Genomic DNA, 21,449 nt, shown 5'->3' on the forward strand with positions numbered 1-21,449 from the left:
TGAACACTCAATTTAATAAATCAACCAATCAGAATATTCACTATAGTCCCCAAAGTTGTTAAGCCAACAAATAAAAATTTGTTATCATAGGACTTTTAGGACTTGAGTAATAAACGTCTCATTATTATCTTATTGGTGAAAGATTAACATGTTGTAGTTAAATTACTTTGGAGTTTAAAAGTAAAATAGACCTTTGAGATATTACCAATTTTACATTTTAAAAAAATAACACTTGTAAATAACTTAGATAGTAAATGCATGTCGTTCCAAGAAATTATGTCCAGATTTCCCAGGCTTTCTAGACAGCATAGAAAATTCCGGTTATATGCCATTTGCTCCCAAACCCCTCACCTGGCAGGTATAATATATAAAGTCTGTAAATTTTTTTTATATATTCGATCATGTATGTAGCCATAACTTTGTGAAAAATGCTTGGAAAATAGATTTTTTTACCTAAGATACTAAAACAGCTTATTTACAATACCAAGTAATCAGTTTTGTAATATCTTTTCTATTTCATGAAAAATTATTGAAAAACTAAAAAAATTACAAATATCAAAAAAGCTTTATAAATATTTTTGGGTGGATTTAGGCTAATTTAGCTGTTTTTTTGGCTCTTCCCTTGAAGCTAGGGGCAAAGCAACTAGTATATAAATATGTTGTATAATTGCTTGAATATAATATGGACGCATGTTTTACCTTCAGATTTGATTATAGAGATATTTGACATCACTTTTTGCCTTATTGTCCTAGAATTAAAGTTAACTTTATCAATTTAAAAAAATTATCATAATTGCTGTAACACTGATATATTAACAGTTGCTACACTATCAGAAATTGTACCTCATCGTTATAATAATCATCATGTTAAATTTGCAATTAATGGCTTTAATGATTTTTTAAAATTTTATTTTAGGAGATGCATCAAAGCTACAAAGCAAAGGAAGATTGTTGTATTTAATAAAATTAAAATCTAAAACAAATTTGCGTAATCCCCAATGACAGTGCTCGGCAGTAGTGTATTTTTATTGATTTATGGAAGCAAAGGGCACGTTTGCGGCTATATGGTGTTTGTAAACCTACTTTGGCATATCCCTAATTTGTGAGATGAAGCTTAAAACTAAACTAAAGGGTGTGCAAAAAATGCGGACATTTTTAAAATTGAAATTGCGCGGCTTGTGTTGATAGTAGAAAAATGTTACGCATACTGTTAGAACCGCAAAGAAGTCTTTTTTTTGAGATATAAGAACGATTCCTGTGTTACGTATAGTTAGGGAGCTACGTGTTAAAATGTCCCAACTGACTTCAAACTTGACTTGCGAGTATATTAGTAAATATTAGACAATAATTCTTGCAAAAAGACGTGTGTATATTTTTAAATTTCAAATTGCGCGGCTTGTGTTAATGGCAGAAAATGTTACGCATACCATTAGACCCGCTATGAACTGTATTTTTTGGAAACATAAGAACGGTTTCTGTGCTACAAATAATCTAGGAGCTAGGTGGTAAAATGTCCCATAATTTACTCGCAAGTCAAGTTTTAAGTCAGTTGGTACATTTTGACATGTAGCTCCCTAACTATACGTAGCACAGGAATTGTATTCATATTTCCAAAAAAAATCTTGTTAGCGGTTCTAACGGTATGCGTAACATTTTTTTACTATTAACACAAGCTGCGCAATTTCAATTTTAAAGATGTCCGCTTTTTTTTTTGCAAACCCTTTAGCAGGACCGCGACTATAATTACCCCCCTTGAGTGCTTTGTTCAGCATAAATATCCCTCCCTTATAATTTATTTTGAATTGGAATGAAAATAAGAGGGGGGGGGGGCAAACAAGCACAACTTTTTATCATTCACATTCAGGATTTAAACATATGGGTAATAAAATGTAAGTGTTGGTTTTCTCTTGGGTGTTACTAAAATAATATGCGTATAGCATTAATGTAAGCAGATGATGCTTTTAAGTTCGCTAGATAATCACTTGAAATTGTGGTGAAACCCTGTAATTGTAGATATTTAATTAAAAATACAACAAAATTATCCTAATATATAGAATTACCCGCAGAGTTGTATGATGTATATAATGTTTATACATAAAGATGCCAAGCCACTCCATGAATTAATACAAAGAGATTCACACATCAAATATTCATCAGATTATGATTTAATACAGTATACAGATAATTGAATTTAAATTAAATTTTTTCATTTGTAAATAAAGTTTTAGGTTTATTTCTTTGTTCTTTATTTTCAAGATGAAGAAAGTCCCTCAAAAAATCAGCATGTTACGTCATAAAAACGAGAGATTATCCATCTCTTTTTTAGGGGTTTTCTTTCCCACTCCTCCTCTCCTCATCCCTCATTTTTATGACGTCATTGAGAGACTTTCTTCGTCTTCTTTATTTTAATGCAAATAAGGGGGGGGGGGGACGCTAATCATCCGCTTTACAATTTTATCTTTTAAAGAAACAGTATGTGTGGGATATTATTTTCCAAGAGCAATTTCTATTGAGAAGGTAGGTATACCCTTCCCCAAAATAGATACAAACCTTCCCTGGACCGAAAGCTAATCTGTAAAGTAGAACCATATTGGTTCATCGAAATTCTAAGCTAAAGACAAACAGGCATCCTGTCACATTATAAGTTTACTAGCAGCTTCGCCTCAAGAGGCCTGTAGTGGCACTTTAAATGTTTATTTTTGGTTCAAGTCTCTACGATACCTATCTAGGTTGCTTTCAAGTCTTTACGATACCTAGCTATGTTGCGTTGGAATCTCTCAGCGTAAAAAAAAAATTTCATGTTTTCTCTTGGAAGGGTGGTGCCCTCCCCCCCCCAAATAGTTATAAACCTTCCCAGGACCTATGAAAAGCTACCCTGTTAAGGAGAACCCGATCGGTTCAGCGGTTACACACAAACAGACAGACAAACAGACATCCTGTTACTTTATTATAAGGATTAGTGAAAGTTTTACAATTTTACTAATGACAATAGTTATATTATATAGTATACTTTAGAATACAAATTAATCGCATGACAATGCGATTTCTAATCTCTATAATTTACTTTGTCAGACCGTCAATCCGTTTGTTATGCTATGGGGGAAATGCGTTTTCTCGGCTGCTATTGGAGATAGACGGTTGAAATATTTGATGAAGATGTATCAATGAGCATCAAGTGTATAATTTACTTTGTCCGTCAGTCTCTTAGTCTCTTGGTCATACATAAAAAAGAAAGGTTTCGTGATTTTATGAATTATTCCTCATTTATCAAGTTAAAATCTTCTCTATAATTCAATTTGTGTAGCTGTTTTTCTTTCTTGAAATTTTTAGTGCTTAGCTACTTATCGATGTTGTCATCCTTATTTTCTTACTTAAAGGAGTATGAAAAAGAGAGAAAGATTGAGAAAGAGAGAAAGTTAAATTGCGAAGGAGGAGAGAAAGAAGGTAAGAGAAAAGGGATAGCAAAAGAAAGAGAGAGAAAAGTAGAGAAACAAAATGAGATTAAAAGAGAAAAGAGAGCTTCACCATTGTTCATTGCAAGACATATTCACTTATAGAGTAGCGTCCCATCTGGAAAATTTTTTTTGTGAACTCCTAAAAGTTTTCTCCAAATTTATTGCATTTCTTTGTAAACATAATGTTCTGAGACTGCATAAATAAATTATTACACACGATGATGAACGTCCAATGACTAGGAAGTTTTTTCCAGTATGGCCGTGAATCCTATTTATATCCGCTGGATTTGATCCGGTTCTGAGCCATACTGAAAAATAAATAAAACATATAATATACACATTTTTCCATGAAAAAAAAACCATAAATCAATTCCACTCTTGTTGGTCCAGGTTAACGACAACACAACTGGAATTAATCTTATATATGTAATTTTACTATCCGCGGATAGCTGTCTATGGTACTACATGATGCGACAAATAAAAAAGAAATCTTTTTAAAGTAGTTCTAGTTGTAAAGAGATATTGTTACTGTAAATAAGAAGTTAAAAAGTAAATATTTTTATATTCGTTACTTTTTTAACATCAAATTTTTATATGATCTTATTATCCAATTGATCCGGTTTTTGATATGTTGATTCCTGGGACAACAAAGTATAATGTTATAAGCGAAGCAACTCTATATTCAAGTCCTAAAAATGTAAGTATGTCTATAAACATTATCCTGTATCAAGCAGTTTTCCAACAAATTTACTGACAATTTTTCTTTGACTCTAATACATATTTATGTTCTGATTATTCAGTTCTGACACTTTATAAGTGTTAATGGCCTTTTGTCCTACAGTTTCAGTGCTTCGCTTTTATTGATGTTGTCATCCTTGTTATTTTAAATTCTCCGGAATAGAGTTAATTTCAATTCTAACGATTATATATTTTGTAGTGATGAAGCTACTCTATAAGTCTGACCGTCCGTCTGTCAGTTTTTCCGTCTCTTTGGGGGCAAGTTTTCTAGGATACTATTTTAGATAGACAGTTGAAATTTTTGCAAAGATTCTCTATACATCTAGTATATGATAGTTGCTGCAAAAATATTTGCTACATTGCTAAAATACTGCTAAAACCAAGCGAGTGTGCAAAAGTGTATTTTAAAGATTTGCAGGCAGTCTCATTTTGGTAACCAATTATATACATTTGTTCTTTCTACAACAAAGGAGAAATATAGTTGATAAAGTTATTATTTGTTATAAAGTGTAGCATAGTGTAATATACAACTTACTTGGTACGTTGGTCTGTCTGTCAAGCTACAAAAGACATAAACTAAATGACTCACTATGTCGGTTTGTCATCCATGATTTATTTGGTGCTTCGCTACTTTTCATCTTTTTTTAAAAATTTTGTTACTATTTCAGAATAAAAAATAAATAAAAATGAAGTTTTTGAATTTTAATATTTTAAAGAGAAAGTTTTCAGTGACAAAGGTAAACCTACAATAAATAAAAGAGCTTCTCTAGTCATTCGCTAGTTTTCCTCCAAGTGCCAAAGAACCTCATCCTCCTTATTTGAAATAAATTGAAAACGAGGAACTCTGATAGCTTTTACTGTTAGAATGACTGGCTTGATAGGTATGATAGACTTGTCCTATTGATTTAAAACTTTGACGATAGTTTTTTTTAGCAGTTAGGTACAATTTACATAGCGTTGCAACTCTGTAATTGTTAACAAAAATTCTGTGCGTTCATTTAAAACAAGCTGATTTTGAATCTAAAATCAAATATTATTGTATGTTATAAATATACTTTTTATTTGATTTTTAGACTGATGATCCCTTGTACAACAAGGTACAATATTATAAGCGAATCGTTTCTATAAGCAAGTATGTCCATGTACCGAATCCTGTATTCAAGCAGTTTTGCAACAAATTTAATTACTATTTTGTTTTGAATTATAGATTAATATTTTACTCTTAAAGTGTGAAACTCCACAAGGGGTAATGTTCGTTTATCCTGTAACTAATTTTATTGCTTTGCTTTTATAGCTTTTGTCATCCTTTTTTATTTAGGAGTTGAAGCAGTCAATTGTCATATTCATCCTTTTAGTTGCATCTCTCACATTAAACTTAAATACAGAAACATCAAACAAAATAAACATGTTTAATCTAAAAGGTAAACTTTTTCACAATTTTAAAACAATTAATTTGGTTAAGTTATTATTTAATAACAAAATTAGTTCAAGTTGGCCAATTTCCTTTTTCAAAATTTCTAACTATATTTCTAAATTCTTCAGCTTTCTGAATTGTAAAATACATTTCATTGCGTGGTGTCGTGACTTTTTTTTCAATCAAGTTATCTAGATATATGTTATTTCCAAATATAGATTAAACTTAATGGTTGAAAAGTTTGGGCACTGCTAGTTTGAACAAATCAATCAAGATTTAATAAAGTGAGAAATCGTGTTTTAAAACTTTTTCTTGTTAAAACTAAAATTGAAAGTAAGGGGTCCCCCTTCACTCTTCCCTCCCCTAATTTTAAAGGGCCTGTTGGGTGCGTAGTCTGTGGATCTTGGATAAAATAGCCTCGGACAAAATAGCCTCAGGACAAAATAGCCTCTAGGACAAAAAAAGCCTTAGGACAAAATAGCCTCAGGACATTTACTTAAGAAAAATAGCCTCAAATTTTAATTATATATAGGTGGCTTAGAATTTCGTGGATTTTACAAAAAAAGTGTTGGTAGAGTTTTACAATTTTTAGGTTAGGTTAGGTCATTTTATATGGCTAGGGAGCCGAGCGCCCGCGGCTAAACAGGCCAGAGGGCTGAGCGCTGCGGCCATGATCATTATCATTAGTTGAGGCTATTTTCCTTAAAAGGCTATTTTGTCCTGAGGCTATTTTGTCCCGATGCTAATTTGTCCTGATGCTAATTTGTCCCGATGCTAATTTGTCCTGAGGCTATTTTAGGCTATTATGTCTGAAACTATTTTGACCAAGATCTTAGCCGCTAATACATAAAATTGTATCAGATTATAGTTGGAAGAGTGCCATGTTTTGTAGAGCAAGTGTTCCCTACACCCAGTATAATGTTTCTTTTATTTTCTGTGGTACTGAAAATGATCAGGTACAATTTTTTTAAAGCATAGCCTTTCTGTAATTAAGCTGAGTCCGTCCTTCCGTGCGCAAAGGATAGCTTTAATCGTTGATTTAGGTATGTCGAAATATTTGTAACTATTTCATACTTTGCTTCATTATTCCTGAAACAGTTAGACACAACTTTAAAAAACCTTTGTAAAAACTATATTTGTCTCTTTCTAAAAAAGTTTTTTTTTATCTAAAATTAATATAATGTCTTCTTTTGTTATTAGTTTATCAGTGCCTGGTTCTATAATTATTATCCGTAAGTATTAAGATATGAGGCTTTTTATAGTGCCTATAAAAATGACGTCATGCAATACACAGACTAAATTACCAATACATATACATACAATACAATATACATTTTAATTGACCCATGTTAGGCCAGTATGACGACATTTTCTTATAGGCACTATAAAAAGCTTCTCTATATTATCAAAATAATCAACAATTTTAACATTTATTGAAAATAGTAAACCTAAAAATTTCTTTGCTTTACGTTTGTCTTACTCTTTTTTTTTTAGATATGATAGAATAATGATGGAGCATTTTTTAACAGCTGCACATCAATATACTAACTCTTGGGTAATAGGTGAGAATGAATTGGTGGTTTCCTCCAAAGTGGCTAGTAGAGCACAACCCCCCCCCCCCCCTAATAATGATGGCACTTTTCATGTGCTTGTGTCCTACAATTAGTCAGATTAGGCTAGGTTATATTGGGTACAGAGAAGCCCCGTAGGACTAGAAGAGCAGAATGGCATCATACTATAGGCACTATAAAGAGCTTAAAAAATAAGCTGTACAATTGTTTACTTACACAAGCTATATTGCTCATAGACTCATTATTCCTCCCCGAAATAATAACTTAAAGATTCCTGGAAAAAAACAGTTAGTCTGATCTTTAGTTCCATCCGAATTGACTCAATTCATACTTTTTAGTGTATGAAAATTTACTAATTCGAAAGCTGGTTAGAGCCCATATTGTTCTGTTGTGACGTCATAAATTTCGGGATAGGAGAAGGGAAGAGGGAAAGAAAATCTCTTAAAAGAAGATTGGAGAAATTTGGTTCTCCTTTCTCTTTTTCTTTCCCCATCCCGAAATTTATGACGTCACAATAGGACAATATGGGCTTTGTCGGAAAGCTGTAATACAAATAAATACCATTAATAGATAAGACATTGTACTGCCAATTACAAAAAAAAAATTTAGACTCTCAATGCAGATTTCATAAAGGTATCTAAGTTTTTTCAGCTATAGATGAGAGAACGTGTTTTTTGAAAGCGAAGCTTTTCTATAATTAGGGTCGGTCCGTCCGTCCGTACGTCCGTCCGTCCGTAACGGATAACTTTTTTCATTAATTTAGGCATGTTATAATTGTCCTATCAATTTCAATTTTTGCATGGTGATTCCTTTAGTAATTAGGTACGATTTATAAAGCGTAGCAACTCTTTAATCATTACCAAAATGTCCGTACGTCCATTTTAAACATGTTGATTTTTTTACTTTTTTTAACAACAAATTTTTATGTGATCTAATCATCCGATTGATCTGCTTTTTGGTATATTGATTCCTGGGACAACAAAGTATAATGTTATTAGCGAAGCAACTCTATAATCAAGTCCTAAAATGTGAAATGCAGTTTTTCAACAAATATACTTACAACTTTGCTTCGACTCTTATACATTTATATTCTAAATATTCAGTTCTGACACTAAATAAGTGTTAATGTCCGTTTGTCCTACCGTTTCAGTGCTTTGCTTTTATGGATGTTGTCATCCTTGTTTTATTCTAGATTTAGGAAGCAATTCAGGACCATATTCCCTCGGTGCGGCTGTTCTCAACCATAGTGTCATTTCTGTTGATCCTATTCTAAGGAACCAGGCCATTCTATTTAATAGTTTTCGTAAGTATTTTCATTAAGCTTCTCTGTCTGAAGTTGGTGTTAGAATCTCCTATAAATTTGAAACTATTGTTAATCTAAATTTTGGTATCTATTAATAAGTATTGTAAAGCATTTGCCTTTCGATTTATGCGAATTTGATGATGTTTGATTCTATATTTTGGTATTGAGATATCTTATATCGCTAATTAGGAAAAAAAATATTCCTTCTAGTAGAGTAAAACTATTGGTTGCCAGTTGTAGTTTGAACTGACACATTAAGATTAAACAACGTTACCCAATGTTTATATAAAATTTTGGGTACCAGGCCTATTAAAAATCATAATTTTGACGAATGTTTAACAAACATGGGATGACACCCACTGACCTTGTAGGGTAGACCTAACTAATTAATAATTTATTTATATTTCAGAAATAAATGATATTCCTCCTGATGTTAATATTTACCAAATTTTAAACGCTGTCAGGTACATTTGTTTTCTTATAATAAAGTAACAGGATCTTTGTCTGTCTGTATGTATGTCTATCTGTACCTAAGGATCTTGTTAACCGCTGATCTGATATGGTTCTTCTTTGCAAGGTAGCTTCTCATAGGCCTTAGAAATGTTTGATTTTTTTCTCACGGGGCTATGACCACCCCCCTCCTTAATTCAAATAGCCCTGTTGAACAATCTTAGACAGATAAACATCCTGTTTCTTTGATGTATAATGTACAGGGTGAGTCAGAAAAAACTGAGTTTTTCGATTTTCTGATACAACCAGTAGGAATATGGAAAAACCAATTATAGGTTCTTGTTCTCTATAAAAATATACATTAAACTTAGAAAAGGTGTTTTTGAATATCTCTAAAAACAACGGCGCTTTTTAGAGCATAAATATTTCAAAAGTGTGTGTGATGACTTTTTCGGCCATTATTTTGTACTTTTTAGGTAGATTTATGAATAATAAAAAATGTCTACCATTCTAAAAAGATAAACAAATATATTTTTTGATTATTAAAATTTGCATTCAACATATTGTAAATATTTAACATCTTATAAATACAATTTAATTAAATTTAATTATCACATTATAAATCAAACGTTTTGTTGTAATCTATTGTTAAGATTTAATTCTCCATGACCGGAAAACCAGCTCATGACCCGAAATATTTCATCTTGTTACTTAAATTCCTACCCCCTTCCCCTGAATTTCCTCTAAATTTGGTGCAAGACTGTATTTAATCTCCAAAATATCCGCCCCCTTGACAAATTATACTTGTGTGTTATAATCCACCATAATAACTTCATTTAAATAGGGTAGGGTTTCTAAAAGGAATTTTCATTTTAAAAATTAAAATCTTGATAACTTTTTTATCTTAAGAGATTTTTTTGTCAAATAAAAAGTTTTACTTCTTCTTTTTACTATAGGCTACGTTATTATAGAAGATTCTTTTAAACCACATGCATCACAATCAAGAAATATGAAAAAATGACAAATTGCAGTATTCTAAAAATGCTTTTGTGAGGCGCCAAAAAGCATTTCACCTTTAAAACTCATTAAAGTACTTTTCTTAGAACTTTTTCTAAATAAATATTGAAATTTTAAGATTTTTTTTATACAAAATAGATGAGTTATTTTAATTTTTCTTGATCAACATTTTTCACACAAGGCATTTTTTGACACCATACACCTATCATAGAGGCCGCATTTTTAGAGATAATGAAAAACACTTTTTACAAGTTTGATGTGTTTTTGTACAGAGAACAAGGATATATAATTATTTTTTCTGTATTCCTTCTGGTTGTTTCTGAAAATCGAAAAACTCAGTTTTTTCTGACTCACCCTGTACATATGTGTATAAATGTAAGTGGAATCATTTTCAAAAACTTATTCTAATTGACTGACACTGAACATTTTAACCTGCATTTTAATTTTGAAATATACTTTTTAATTTTCAGTGATGATTATACTACGATGAAGCCAATCCGTGTAGATCCAAATAATCCTGGCGCTACTGTTATGCAAGAAGTTTGTACTTGTTCAAAAAATTATAAAAAGGTATTCAAGGAATAAATATAACAGATCTAAGACCAATAAGAATACAATCCTGCCATATTATTGGTTAAAACGTTTATATATTTTGGAACAAAAGGGCATTTATTGTTTTTGTTGAAAAGTTAAATTGAATTTTTTTAAAGGCGCGTGGTTAGGAATGACAAAACAAATTTGAAATGATTTTTAGGAAGAAAATAGAATACCCGATGTGATAGAAGCAGTTTTGTTTGAAGATATTTTAGGTAAAAATCCATTTTGGTTTATGCTGAAATCATATGTAGTAAGCATGTATATAACTATTCAATATAACTATAACAACCCACACCCACTACTAATGTTCGTTTCAGAAGAAAAAGTAAAAAAGCTACAATGTAGAGAAGAACCATATCGGTTCAGCGGTTAGTGAGATCATTTGGTACACACTAAAAGACAGACAAACATCCTCTTTATTTTATATGAGGATGATATTTCTGGCTGTTATTTATTTTGGGGAAGAATAACAAATTTTGGTCAAATGGTAGTGGAGACAAAAATTTTATTGTGGGATCATATTCTTGGATTTTTTCTGTTTCTCTTTTTTGAATATACGAAAATGTTGTTTTAGATTTAGTACCTGAAAATACGCCAGTTGCTTTAAAGATGGACGTGGAGGGATATGAATGCAAGGTAAAACAAGGCGACGACCATTCATAAAAGCGGTGCCTTGCTAATCAGATGGAGGGACTAACGACCATTCATAATTATAGGGTGTGTGAAAGTATTATATAAGAAAAAAATATTTTGACATTATACTATTAATGAATGTAAAGATGCTTCCCTTTTTATATGGTATCTAATATCCTCCATATTCATAATTTTTAAAATCATAGTAATAGGACAACTAAATCAAGTATTAAAAATTTAATTTTGGTATTATTTGGTAAAAATCCTAATTTATAGAGTATCTATAATATCTAATTCTTTAAGGAATCATTATTCTACTTTCAAATAAAAAAAGACAATTTTATAATGCTGAAATTGATATTCTTAGATATCCGCTCAGAATTAAAAAACAAAACCTTATTGTGGAAAAAGCTTTGCTAAAAAAGTATTTAAAATCACGAAACCTTTCAACTTAAGAAATTTTTAAAATCTGAAGAGAGTTATTTTATCCTTGGAATGAATTAATATCACAATTTATGAATATTAGGTTTTTTTCTTTTTGAAATATAAATTACTTTATTTTTTTCTTAAGGCAATTCGTAGATTTTTAGAGACAAGAGAAAAGAAGCGCTACATCCCCTACATACTCATGGAGGAAAGTGGTTTTTTTTTCAAATAAGTTCCTAGCAGTCATTAGATGATTGTGTAGTATCTCTATGATTCCCTCACTGACTCAATTACTAACTGACTCCTAGAATAAGAAATTTTATATATCACGATTAGATTATATGACATTATAGTTTATATCTATTTTTAGTTTTCCAATTTTCCAATTTTTTTTTGTAATAACGGATAGAAATTATTATTTGTAGTTTTTATTAGATTTTAAACTAAAACATCTAAAAAAAAATGAAACCATTTTTGTAATCTTTGTGTTCAAACTACCTAGGAGGGAGAGAACAAACAAACAACATCTCTCTCTTTCTCTCTCTACCTCTACATCTATGACCGTTTTCGGTCTTGGTTATTACTAAATTAACAACTGGAATAAAACACTGAATTTTCACCAGATAATAAATGCCTGTCAAAGTAAGACATTGTGTCCTGATTACCCGGGCTTTCTGGACGGTCTACAAAATTCTGGATACATGCCTTACACACCTAAACCTATCTCATGGAAGGTAATAACCATTTCAATAAGGACAGTTATGTCCATAATTAGCGAAGCAATATGAATGATAAGCTAACCAGATTTAGATTAGAAAGGGAACTAAGAGAATGATATCTGTCTTTGTATGAAAACAAGGATGACAACATCCATAAAAGCGAAGCACTGAAACGGTAGGACAAACGGACATTAACACTTGTATAGTATCTGAACTGAAAAATCGGAACATAAATGTATAAATGTCGAATCAAAATTGTAGGTAAATTTGTTGAAAAACTGCATAAAAACAGGATAATGTTTATGGACATACTTACATTTTTGGACTTGATTATAGAGTTGCTTCGCTTATAATATTTTTCTTTGTTGTCCCAGGAATCAATATACCAAAAATCAGATCAAACGGATAATTAAAACACTTGAAAATTTGTTGTTAAAAAAGTAGAAAAATCAACATGTTTAAAATGGACGTACGGACATTCTGGTAATGATTATAGAGTTGCTACGCTTTCTAAATCGTACCCAACTACTACAGGAATCATCATGCAAAGTTTGAAATCGATAGGACAATTCTAACATGCCTAAATTAACGAATAAAAGCTATCTATCTCGGACGGACGGACGTACGGACGGACGGACCGACCCTAATTATAGAAAAGCTTCGCTTTTAAAAATGTTATGAGAAAAGTTTGTTTAATAATTTATCAGCTATATCTATTTATCCTATTTCATAAAGTAGTAAGCTATATTTGTCTGTAGCGAAGAATCTCGCTAACTGCTGAACCGATTTGGTTCTCCTTCACCTTAAAACTACTTAAAATTTACCCCCCCCCCCAAAAAAAAAAAAAAATATTTTTACTTTTTTATGTTTGAACCTAAAATGATTGGAATGGAGGTGAATTCAACCCACTCACCATCTCAAAAGCCCCTAAAGACCACTAGGGGCGTGGCTTCTAGTTTAATATAAGATAGTGGTTCAATTATGTTAATGGTCAGGCCATGAAAACTTTTGTAAATAACCATGCAGACTAACAAAAATTTGATATTATATTATTTACATTTTTCTTGTATGTTTAGAAAATGCGAAAAACAGAAGAGGAAAGTTGTTGTATCTTAATAGATTTAGTTAATAGCTTAACATTATTTCGGTTTTGTTTAACTGGGTAATAACCTGCACAGTTTTTAAGATTATCTAAAAAACTTTTAATATTAGCCTTTTTGGTTCATTAAGGACTCATTGATGAGAGGGGGGAGGGGAGGGGGAACTTCCACACGTCCCAAAAAAAATTACCTTAGTTGGTTAGCTTTTTACGTTTGTTTTTAAGTTTTTTTGAAGGATACTTTTGGGGTTATGTTTTTTTTTTATCTAATTTCTGATTTTGAATAAATAAAAATCGGATTAAGAATCTAATTTTGTACCTGAAACTTTTGATAATACAACAATTTCTGGTTGATTCAGAATCCCAAGAACTGTATGATGTATATTCTGTTCATCCACAAAGATGCCAAGCCACTGGACACAACATTAGAAAAACATTCAAATATTATTTATTCAACAGATTATGATGCCAAATATTTTGATACATAATAAAGCTTATGAATAATGTTTGTTTGCTTTTTTTCTCTCTACAAGTTACAGGTATCTTAAGTGATAAGACAATGGCTGATAATTCGATGTACATACCCTCCATAATGATACAAAAAATTACACCTTTTGTAGGTTGAAACGTTTGGACACTCAACTTAATGAACCAAAATAAAAATTTCACAAAAGTTCTCAAAATTGTCAAAACGTTATCATAACTTTTTAGCGTAGTTACTCAGTGCTCAAGAGGGTAATTTTTGTGATAACGCCCTGTATTAACTCAATGGTGATTTTAATTAAAGCCATTCAGAAATTTGGAATTTATATTTTACGTAGGAGTCGTTATTGCCTTTAGCTACTTCTATATCATGTTCCTTAAATTATATTTTAAATACTTGAGCATTAAAAAATGCGTCTTTTTATACTTCCCCCTCCCCTATTCATGGTAATAATTATATAGAGTTGCTTCGCTTTTTAGGTTATAGCTAACTTTTACAGGAATCATCATACGAAGTTTAGCTTTGTTAGGACAACTCTAACATGACCAAATTAACGATAAGAGCTATCTGTTACTGATCGAGGTACAAACAGACTTACCGATCCTTAGTATAACTAGCTTCGCTTTTAAAGATATATAGCTAAAAAGTAGTTGAGAAGAAACTTGTTTTAACATTAAAATTAGAATATTGAAAGCTTGAAATCAAGCCATGACAACAAATATACACGATACCTTTATAAAAGAGATTTAGTATGAAGTGATAAACATTTATTTTAAGTGGCGCACCAACTCTATAACTAGTTAAGCATATGTATCAAAGCCACAAAAAAGGGACTATATTATGACAAATATAATAATATTTTTTCTCGTATTCATTCGAATCCGGTGGATAGGAACCGGTTCTCATCCATACGAAAAAACTATGTCTAGCATCGTATTATATCCAGTTTTCTACGAATATAGAAATGTACAATCATAAGATTAAAACCAGTTTTTTTAGCCGGTGCCTTCGGCACCACGGGGCTAAAAAAACTAGTTTTAATCTTATAATTGTACATTCTATATCCCCGGAAAGCCGTTTATTTACTAAGTATATTTGCGATAACTTTTATTTAATAGATTCTTCCAATTTTTAACATTTACAAAAGGGCCTGCTTTATTGCTTCAAGATCCATGACAGATCTATATAGGAAATAAATGTCTATAAATGAGCTCAAATTTTCCAAGGAATAATCGTTTAAAACTCATAGTGCTCCAATAATCCATAATAAACTCTCATTGCCCAGAACGATAAGACCCATTATTTACTTTATTAAAAATGAATTATTTTTTTTCATTTCATGTTGCTATTTACATTATATTGATGTATTTAATTTATGATCATAAAAAAGAAAATTAAAATTCATAATATAGTAAATTTAAGAAAACTCTGTTTTAAAAGAATTCGATTGTGGCGACACTTCCTGTGTGTTCAAATATTGAAACTAAAATTTTAATCACATTAACCCTTTGGTGATGGTAAACTGAAAAAAAATATAATTGAAGAAATCTTAAAATCATTTAAATTATTAAATATTCACTACTTTCTTTTAGATAGTAATGGCGGGGGCGGAAAATTTATTTATTGAGAAATGGCTAAATAGATATATACTTAGCTTATAGAACACTAGCCAATAGCGAGATATAGTTATATCGAGCCAACTCTAGTAATACGATACGAGAAATAACTATTCTCGTATTCATTTGAATTCGGTGGATAACGGTTCTCATCCATACGAAAAAAAATATGTCTAGCATCGTATTATATCCACCTTTCTACGAATATAAAAATGTACGATTATAGGACTAAAACCATGATGCTTAAGATCTCAATAAAACACTAAACCGATCAAAGAGAGAAGCTTCACATAGGTTCTGTCGGCGTTAGGCCATTCTATTTATGTCTTGGGATGGTTTTAAGATATTTTTCTACCCAATCTCTGCCTATCCGAATACAGGGACATATCATATGGATGTACATAAATTTATCAGCCATTTTCTTATCTCTTTAGATCAATGTTTCTAGCTCTAATTAATATCTATTACCGTGACAAGTAAAATTAGAATTCTAGAACCAAATATGTTCATTTAAAACAGAAATTTTTGGGAAAAAACACATTGAAAATAGCATAGAACCAGAACTTTACAGCAGTTTTTTAACTAGTTAGGTACTATGCATTCCAACTGTTGCATTGTAGACAAGTAATCAATTGATTAAAGGACCTTTGTCAAGAAGTTACATTAAGGACTTCAAGAATAAACTAATATTCAAACTCATTCTTATTCAATCATGTTTATTTGAATTTGATGCTATTAAATTGTTGAAATATTTTGGTTTGAATGTAGAAATTAAAACCATCGAAGCAGCTACTGCTTCTATTCGCTTTCTCCAATTAACAATGCAATAACCTTTAATCCCATCCCTATGTATACTTTATTCTAAAACTAGCAACTAGAGGCCTCCAGAGGCATTTTAGGTGGGTGGGGGGTTTAAGTCTGCCCCCCTCATTTTAATTTCAGTAAAACAAGGATGGCAACATCCATAAAAGCGAAGCACTGAAACGGTAGGACAAACGGACATTAACACTTGTATAGTGTCAGAACTGAATAATCAGAATATAAATGTATATGAGTCAGGGCAAATTGTAAGTAAATTTGTTGAAAAACTGCTTGATTCAGGATAATATTTATGGACATACTTACATTTTTAGGACTTGATTATAGAGTTGCTTCGCTGATTACATTACACTTTGTTGTCCCAGGAATCAATATACCAAAAATCAGATCAATCAGATGATTAGATGACATAAAAATTTGTTGTTAAAAAAAGTAAAAAAATCAACATGTTTAAAATGGACGTATTGACATTTTGGTGATGATTATAGAGTTGCTACGCTTTCTAAATCGTACCTTACTATTAAAGGAATCACCATGTAAAATTTGAAATCGATAGGACAATTCTAACATGCCTAAAGTAACAAAAAAAAGCTATCCGTTACGGACGTACGAACGGACCGACCCTAATTATATAAAAGCTTCGCTTTTAAAAAGAAGCTATATACATATTGTGAAAGACTACCATATCGGTTCAGTGGTCAGCGAAACTATTTAGTGCAAACAGACAGACAAACGGACTCAAAGATATCTTGTTACTTTTATATAAGGATTTCAACGACAGATGAATGAGTATCGCAAGAAAATATCTAAGCATTTTCGCAACTGCAAATGTATACCTACGCGGGTGGTAATATTAAGACTATTATCGTTTTTTTGGACGTTAAGATGTACGTATATGATTGATAATAAACATTTGGTCAGGGAGGGAGGGGAAAATGGACTGTAAATTAAACTGGAGCTTAAAGATTTATCCAAGTTTTCAAACTGTTGGCTACATTTATTAAATGTTAATTATATGGTTCAAACTAGCATTACAAACAACCAATAATCTTAATCTACATGTGGGGTAAATTATGTCTATCATCATGGGGGATGAAAATGTATTAATCATTTATTGTCTTATCCCAGCATATAAAAAAAATTATTATTAGAAAATCATTCAAGACAATGCATGGTTAATATAATTGAAAATACACTTATTCAGTCTAATTTTCAACTTCCTCAAGCAAAGAATAATATTTTCATTTCCTCTTACAACTAACTCCCCCCCCCCCTCCCCCAAGCCAAGCGCGAAACTTCAATCTAAAACCACAGCTCCCCACTTAAAACTTATATACCCTGTAGGTAACAAGGACAATCAATGTTTAAAACATTTGTTTAATGAAATTTTTAAGCATAGCTTTTCTATATATTAGATTCTGTCCGTCCATTCGAAACGAATAGCTTTTACCCTTTATTTTAACATGCTAGAATTGTCGAAGTGTTTTCAAACTTAGTATAATGATTCTAGTAGTGATTAGGTACAATTTAGAAAGCGTAGCAACTCAATATATGTCAGTATGTTCATTTTAAACAGTAGGTTTAATGTTATAAGCAAGGCTTCTCTGTAATCAAGTCTTTAAATGTAAAAACTATATCCCTATCAAACAAGCGGAATATAAACTCAGACTTCAACATAAGATAACTATACAGCTTCCTTGAAAATTGTAATTTAGCTTCGCCACCAGCTTCTAGGGGATGGCAGAAGAGGTTAGGTAAATGGCTTAAACGATATTTTCGAGATATTAAGCTTCTGGCCAAAATAAATTGTTGTTGACAATATATTTGTTAATGTTCGTTTGTCTGACTGTTTGATATATTTAGTTTTTCTCTTACAAACTAATTATTTTGCAGAATATATTCCCTGCTAGTGAAAGCTAAGACATGTATGTACACATGTATATATGTATAATATACCTAATTGTAATCAAGCCGTTGAAGTCCACCTTATTGATTCAAGTTCAATAACGTTTTCCAATCTAATATCACAATAAAAGATAAGTGCTGGTTAGCGGTTGTATCATGTGACATATCATATGGGAATGGACTTTAAAATCCGCTAAAAGTTTCTCTTACTTCCCCCTTCAAACCACCCCTTTCCCCCTCCCACTGACATTTCTCACTTAATAGTGTTTACAAAATTAAGCTAAAATTTTAATATTTTTAGCAATTAAAAAAAATAATACCTGTCTGTCTGTCAGACAAAAACACTTTCACATATAGTGAATTTTCTGTATTAACAAAAATATGATTCAAAGATTTTGTCTTCCAAATAAAGATTTTACTCGGGGATCTTAAGAGATAAGACAATACAAGATAAATTGATTTATATTCCCAATGATAATAAACAAAATTACACCTTTTGTAGATTAAAATTATATTGGTTGAATGGTTTGGACTCTTCATATTTCTATTATTCAATCAAGATTTGATAATATATCCTAAACTTTTTTTAATCCGACGAATGATAAAGCTTGTTTGGGTACCAGTATAATTTACTGTCAAATATATAGGATGATTTAGGAAATATGTAGTTAATTAAAAACACTGAGACGAACAAATACACATGCACAGTGCACACGTAAGCAAAGGAAAAAATGTGGGATGAAAGTTTGGTAGCCCCTAGGAACTACTCTGCCTAGAGTCCATAGATAGATAATTATGCCTGCAGTTAATAGATAGATACACTGTAATACTTAGTAATCAGGTAAACCATTCGGCCTGGTAGGGGGTGTTTCGTAGATTTTTAAAAATACTAAATAATAAAGAAAGGTATTCTTAAAAATAGAAAAGTACTAATGCATATTGCATACAGCTAGAAAAAAAATTATTATAATATAATTGTTTTGAAATTCTTATTTGATATATATAATATAAATAAATAAATTATTAATTTTTTGACTGTCTGTCTATCTAAAAGTTAAGATATCGGTAACATCGCTGAACCATAGGGCTTCTCTTTTCAATATAAGTACTGAGCTTTCAGGAGAAAAACTCTATCCTATAAAAATTCTAGGGGCGAAACCTCTAGTTTATCAATTATAAAGCAAATTTTAATAAATATTATTCCTTTAATGTTTTTTTTTATCAAATCTTCAAAACTGTTTAAAATCCTCGATTAAATCCACATATACTTATAAACCATCCCAATATTACTTTCCCCCCGAAAACACTTGTCCCACTTCCCTATCGGTTGCAACCCTCCCAATGCATGACTTCACCTGTAGATTTCCCCATGGTTTATACCCTTACACACACACACACACACACACACACACACACACACAATCACACACACACGCAGAGACCGGCGCACACAAGCACAATATAGCGGTAAATCCACACACACACGCAGGCACAGAAAATATGTGGAGAAGAGAGTTTTTAAGTTAGTTCCTGTTCTGCCTATGCGCACGAAACACCCCTGTGCAGTTAAACCCGGCGCGAAGCGCGCACATTTTTAAACCAAAAAGTTAAATAATAAAATAAACTACAATTGGTTATTAGACAAGATATGTAAAGAGGTGATTTAGAAGTGAGTTTTCAAGATGAGATTAAAGGGGGTGCCCCCACCCTTAATATTATTCTGGTTAGGCGTGAGTCTTGCTGTCTCCCTACCAGGTAAAGAATTGTGTCATATCATCCTTAGCATAAACATTATGTATATTGTACATACATTCATGCATACTAAGATATTAGTATTAATTTTTTTTACCTAAGGTCAAGATTTTTAAGATATTACTATAATAATATAATCTATTTAAATTTTAAAATATATATTGGTTGATATTTAAAGCTTTAATTAAATGGAAAACTCAATTAAATTAACGGTTAGCAAGAGCATAAGGACAATAAATCATTGACTAGCCTCTGCGCCTCTAGCCTCCAAAAGCTCTGATACATTTTGGTTGTGGGGGTTTTAAAATAACTTCCCCTTGCTTTTTATGTAAAAAGAAATCTTTTTATTTGCCGTTCAAGTCTATGGAAATATAATAATGCATACGGTAAAAGTTATGAATAATTTAAAAATAAGGGGGGTTGGGGTGGGGTGGGGTGGTGTAGATTCTTTTTCTTTATTTCTAACCCATATGGGCCTGTACCTTCGGTGCTTTAACTGTGAAACACAAAAAAAACCTATCCCCCTCCAATATATTTATTTCATTTCAAGGGGGATATCCGTGCTCTACTAGTAACTTTACAAAGTGTCTCAAAAATCGGTCGGCCGTATGACGTCATAAAAATGAGGGAGATGAGAGGAAACCTCTTAAAAAGAGATGGATAATCCCTCATTTTTATGACGTCACATGGCAGTTTAAGAGAATTACTAAAATTTCTTTGGATATTAACTCGTGAAAATATTATTCATATCAATTACAAAAATCACTGTTGACCAAAAAACAGAAAAATCAACCAACAAAGTTTTTGATTATTGAAACATGCTACTTATTAAGAATATTAGTATTAGCGCAGCTATTATAAGTTTTGTCCGTTTGTCTGTCGGTGGAAAGACATTTACTCAAGCCTATGACTACCTTGTTTGTTAACATATGAGTTAATGACCTTATAAAAAAAATGTCATACAATACAAAATTATAAGACTGTATACAAATCAACTGTTGTTTGTTCATTTTATTAGTTTTTATTATTGCTGCGCTACTTACGGCCATAATTAATTGTTTCTTGTTACTTGTAACATCTGGCTTAGCTATATAAATTTAATTTTTAAAATGTTGCAAGCTGACGAATATTGGAATGTAAAATTAATAATTTGCAAAGCATATGCATGCAAACAGAGAAGGGAATTAATTCAATGTGTAAATTATTTAGATTTTAGGCTATTTTGCTATAGAGGGTTGGTTAACTTTTTAATTTGTATGTTCTAAATGCATCCTCACACCTGTTTTTCCAAAAAAATATCCATGGAGAGGGATTCCAGGGGGGGGGGGGGTGAGGGGTCCTAACTCTAACCCCCTCCCCCCTTGTGGTGAAACTTAAAGAGTAAACATAATTAAGCAGTTCATAGCTTTTATTTAATAAGCTGATAAATATCATAATATTTATTTGTTTTT

General features: G+C 31.3%; 2 protein-coding genes across 5 annotated transcripts in view; both read left to right on the forward strand.

Annotated features, from left to right (window-relative positions):
- The first annotated feature begins 4,840 nt into the window (after positions 1-4,840).
- Positions 4,841-13,507, forward strand: LOC145330665 (uncharacterized). The gene is made up of 13 exons (XM_080175328.1): positions 4,841-4,930; positions 5,512-5,614; positions 6,469-6,563; positions 6,808-6,839; positions 7,102-7,169; positions 8,371-8,481; positions 8,891-8,945; positions 10,419-10,518; positions 10,703-10,757; positions 11,120-11,181; positions 11,750-11,810; positions 12,226-12,338; positions 13,400-13,507. Exons 1-13 carry the CDS (start codon positions 4,880-4,882, stop codon positions 13,487-13,489), a joined length of 996 nt encoding a protein of 331 aa, XP_080031454.1. The 5' UTR covers positions 4,841-4,879; the 3' UTR covers positions 13,490-13,507.
- Positions 13,508-19,769: 6,262 nt separating this feature from the next.
- Positions 19,770-21,449, forward strand: part of LOC145329745 (uncharacterized) — a 68,417-nt gene continuing 66,737 nt past the window's right edge. For all 4 annotated transcript variants that reach the window (XM_080174119.1, XM_080174121.1, XM_080174122.1 and 1 more), the window contains exon 1: positions 19,770-20,001. In XM_080174119.1, coding sequence (XP_080030245.1) covers positions 19,929-20,001 — 73 coding nt within the window. In that variant the 5' untranslated portion in view covers positions 19,770-19,928. The remainder of the gene's footprint in view (positions 20,002-21,449) is intronic.

Source organism: Acartia tonsa, chromosome 10 (genome assembly GCF_053477335.1).
Source record: "Acartia tonsa isolate MP-2025a chromosome 10, ASM5347733v1, whole genome shotgun sequence".
Taxonomy (NCBI): domain Eukaryota; kingdom Metazoa; phylum Arthropoda; class Copepoda; order Calanoida; family Acartiidae; genus Acartia; species Acartia tonsa.